Source organism: Lactuca serriola, chromosome 5, assembly GCF_051521515.1.
Source record: "Lactuca serriola cultivar US96UC23 chromosome 5, Lser_US96UC23_V15, whole genome shotgun sequence".
NCBI classification, from domain to species: Eukaryota; Viridiplantae; Streptophyta; class Magnoliopsida; order Asterales; family Asteraceae; genus Lactuca; species Lactuca serriola.
The window spans coordinates 166,854,485-166,859,041 of record NC_136412.1 but is presented as its reverse complement, the minus strand read 5'-3'; the positions used below and the strand labels follow the sequence as shown (position 1 = coordinate 166,859,041).

The window sequence follows — 4,557 nt, the reverse complement described above, 5'->3', positions numbered from 1 at the left end:
AGAGAGAGAGAGAGAGAGAGAGAGAGAGAGAGAGAGAGAGAGAGAGAGAGAGAGAGAGAGAGAGAGAGAGAGAGAGAGAGAGAGAGAATATATTTTTTTTTATTTTTAAATTAAAACAGTATTAAAATAATTATAAAAAATAAAAAAAATTAAAAATATATAATCGTATTTTCAGGTTTTTTTGGACTAAAAACTCAAAAAAAACCTTTGATTTTGTGAAAAGCTGAAACTTTTAAGACCATTTTTGCAGCAGGAAATTTATACAGTTATGTAAATAAAAAAATAAAAATTGATTGGTTATATGTATACGAGTATACAACCAACATCTCACCCATTTACTCAACAACGCCTTCCTTCTCGAACGACAATACCCAAGCTCCCAACTCCACCTCGTTGTCTCCGCCAAACCTCCTTGTCTCTTCATCCTATATCTACTCTGCTATCTACTTTCCAAAATTCACACCATTAACGGACTTCCCAATTTGGAAATTTGCTCAGCTACAATGGCACAATCTTTGAATTTCTTCGTATCATCTTCCCGTTCACCGGACTTTACAATCTCCACCAATTCCTACTCAAAACCCATGCTCCAAACCCCCAATCGCTACTTGTCATTCACCAAATCCCCCCGCAAACCGGTCGTTTTGGTATCCGCCTCCGCCGACAACGGACAAGGGGGTTTATCCGCTGTGACGGCGGATTTCGTTAGTGATAATGGGACTAAACCAATCACTATTGCACCACCTGATTCGAGTTCGATTGAAGTGGATTCAGTGACGGAGGCGGAGTTGAAGGAGAATGGATTCAGGAGTACTCGAAGAACGAAACTTGTGTGCACGATCGGACCCGCCACCTGCGGGTTTGAGCAGCTGGAGGCGTTGGCCGTCGGAGGGATGAACGTGGCGAGGATTAATATGTGCCATGGGACGCGTGAGTGGCACAAGACTGTGATCGAACGAGTGAGGAGGTTGAATGAGGAGAAAGGGTACGCTGTTGCTATCATGATGGATACTGAAGGAAGTGAGATTCATATGGGGGATCTCGGTGGTGCTTCATCGGCAAAAGCTGAGGTATTCAATTACTCTTTTCTCGCATAATAAAAATCACTTCAAACAACAATCAATTTGGTTATGACTTATGCAGGATGGAGAAGTATGGACATTCAGTGTCCGAGCATACGATTCCCTTCGCCCTGAGCGATCCATCACTGTGAACTATGATGGATTTGCAGAAGGTATTATGAAAGATCATATATTCCAATCTTAATGTCTGTAAGACAAGTTAATATCTTTTTAATTGCAATTGATTTTCCACATGATGACAGATGTGAAAGTGGGAGATGAACTTCTTGTTGATGGTGGAATGGTGAGGTTTGAGGTGATTGAAAAAATCGGTCCAGATGTCAAGTGTTTGTGTACTGATCCAGGACTTCTGTTACCAAGGGCAAACTTGACATTTTGGCGTGATGGAAGCTTAGTTCGTGAACGTAATGCCATGCTTCCAACAATTTCCTCAAAGGTTTGTGCTTTATTTCTTGGAATTATATAATGTTACTTTTACCCTTGACATTTGTTTTGATACTGATCTTCCTATTTCTTCAAATGCTACAAAGACATCGTATTTGACAAAAATTGAACACTTTTGTGCAAATTGTAACTAACAAATTATTGTTTGAATGTTTTGTAATTGTGGGTTTAGGATTGGTTGGATATAGATTTTGGGATTGCAGAAGGTGTTGATTTTATCGCAGTATCATTTGTCAAATCAGCAGAAGTGATTAATCATCTTAAGAGTTACATCAAAGCTCGATCACGTGATGGGTAAGAAAGAAATCATTCAATTTTTTTTTTCTTTATGTTCTTAATTGGGTCCCACAATTTACACTTTTAACCCATTTGACAAATTCTTTACAGGGACATAGCAGTACTTGCAAAGATTGAAAGCATCGACTCACTAAAAAACCTAAAAGAAATCATTCAAGCTTCAGATGGAGCCATGGTAGCACGTGGTGATCTTGGTGCTCAAATCCCATTAGAACAAGTCCCATTAGCCCAACAAAAAATAGTTGAAACATGCAGAAAATTAAACAAACCAGTAATTGTAGCTTCACAGCTACTTGAATCCATGATTGAGTATCCAACACCTACAAGAGCTGAAGTTGCTGACGTGTCAGAAGCTGTGAGACAACGTGCTGATGCACTCATGTTGTCTGGTGAGTCAGCAATGGGTCAGTTTCCTGATAAGGCTTTGACTGTTTTGAGAAGTGTGAGTTTGAGGATTGAAAAATGGTGGAGGGAAGAGAAACGACATGAAGTTATGGAGTTGCCTGATATTGCTTCTTCTTTTTCGGATAGTATTTCGGAAGAGATTTGTAATTCGGCTGCAAAAATGGGTGAGAATTCTTTGATCTTGAAACAAGTTTTATTATAATTAAATTTATATCTACATCATAAAAATAGTATATGAGTTTTTGAAATGGCTTCTTGTTTCTCTACATGTGTTAATGATAATGATGTTATTTCATAGAGTGCAATATGATGATGTCATGTGTGTAGATGAGAAGTCATGTTAGTTTTAACATATAAAGGGGGAAATTTTCGATAAAGTCCCAATATTTTGGGTCAGTTTACGGTTTAATCCCAACATTTATTTTTTGAAAAAGTCATGATTATCTAATTTTATATGATAATCTGTCGTTTTCTGTTGAAAAAAAAATAAGGATTGTTTTGTGAATTTGGGCAAAACATAAAATAATCGAGACTTTTCTGTTCAAAAATTAAAAGTTGGGATAAAATTCCCAAAATTTTAGGATTTTATCGGAGATTTCTCTATAAAGGGGAGAAAATATAGTGGTTTTTATGTATATTGTCCTTTTTAGTATGATAATTGCTATGATGTTTCTTTGTTTTTGGTTAATTAAGTGTTGTTTGGATAAATGATGATTAAAAGATATTTGAGAAAATGATGGGATACTTGGGGAAATTGAAGGAAAAAGTAAACGAGGGGAAATTTGTAAAAAAGTTGGGAGTTAATGAAAAAAATGATTTTCTGTATTAAGTTGTTCTTTTTGTATGAAGTAAAAGAAAACTCAAGTATAACTTACGAGATTAAGAGTTTGTTTCTTTGACTTAATGGATTAAGCACTTAATCTGCATGACTATACATGGTGTTTCCTTTTGAATTTATCTGAACATAATGACTTAATGGGTTAAGCGAAAAAACATGGCTTAATGTATTAAGACAATAACTTTGATTTAATGTTTTTTTTTCATTTCCCCAAATGTGTTGTTATTTTCTTAAATATTTATCCATGTTATTACTAATCATACAAATAGAGTAATTTGTATCATTTGATGATTTTACAGCTAATAATCTCGAAGTGGACGCGCTATTTGTGTACACAAAAGACGGGCACATGGCATCTCTCCTTTCGAGATCCCGCCCGGACTGCCCGATTTTCGCATTCACAACCGATACTTCGGTCAGAAGACGTTTAAATCTACAATGGGGTTTAATACCATTTCGCCTCGGTTTCTCGGATGACATGGAAAGCAATCTCAACAAAACTTTTTCTCTACTCAAAGCTCGAGGCATGATCAAATCCGGTGATCTTGTTATTGCGGTTTCAGACATGTTGCAATCGATTCAAGTTATGAATGTGCCATAAGGAAAAACTTGTGTTGACTAGGGTTTTTGTGATCTATCTTGATGCCGAAAAGTCTTAAAGATTGTGATTTGTTAGAAGTTTGTATTTGCTTTTTGTTATGTTGAACTTATGGACTTTGTAATTTGTTGGATTTGTTTTCGTTTTAATGAGAAGGTTGTTTGTTAGATTGAGGGGATGTCTTTCTAATGTAGTAAATGGTTGTTGTATGTTAATGTGATAAAAAAATTGTAATTTTTATCTCATATAGAGGCTTTAATTTTGATAATTGATATGTTGTATGTGCAAAAGAAGTGAATGTCATAGCTCTAAATAGTCCACTTATGTCCCATGTAGTACTTTGTGTTTTGAAGAAATATTTTTTGTGTAGTAGGTAAATAAGTAATGCATATAGTAACAAGTAAATAACTAAATAAATAAATAGTCCACTTGTGTCCCATGTAGTACTTTGTATTTTGAAGATTTTTGTTTTTTTTTTTTTGTTTTTTTTTTTTTTTGTGTAGAAGGTAAATAAGTAATGCATATATACATATAGTAACAAGTAAATAACTAAATAAATAAATAAGTAAAAAAGACAAACTGCATAAACGGCCAAACGGGTAATTTACTTGATCAATTTCTTATTGCAGGTAATGTATTTCTTTAGCTTGAATAAAATGTTTCATGTTCTAAAATAATTTATTTATTCTTGATTTATGGTTACTGTTACGCATTTAGATTAAAAGTGAGGTCTTGGACTCTTGGTCTTTGTACAATTCAAGGAACTGTTCGAATAAAACCATGTGAATACTAAATATTAACTTGTTTCTTTAGATCGAAGTTATTTTAGATCAAGATTTTTTTAAGATAAATAGAATGGGCTAAATGTTCTGTAAAGAATAAAGTTATACATG

The 4,557-nt window shown here is 34.6% G+C and overlaps 1 protein-coding gene across 1 annotated transcript; it reads left to right on the top strand.

Annotated features, from left to right (window-relative positions):
• Positions 1–319: 319 nt before the first annotated feature.
• PKP-ALPHA (Pyruvate kinase family protein) lies at positions 320–3,837 on the top strand. The gene is made up of 6 exons (XM_079001233.1): positions 320–1,070; positions 1,144–1,234; positions 1,325–1,518; positions 1,699–1,820; positions 1,914–2,392; positions 3,366–3,837. Exons 1-6 carry the CDS (start codon positions 504–506, stop codon positions 3,665–3,667), a joined length of 1,755 nt encoding a protein of 584 aa, XP_078857359.1. The 5' UTR covers positions 320–503; the 3' UTR covers positions 3,668–3,837.
• Positions 3,838–4,557: the final 720 nt, after the last annotated feature.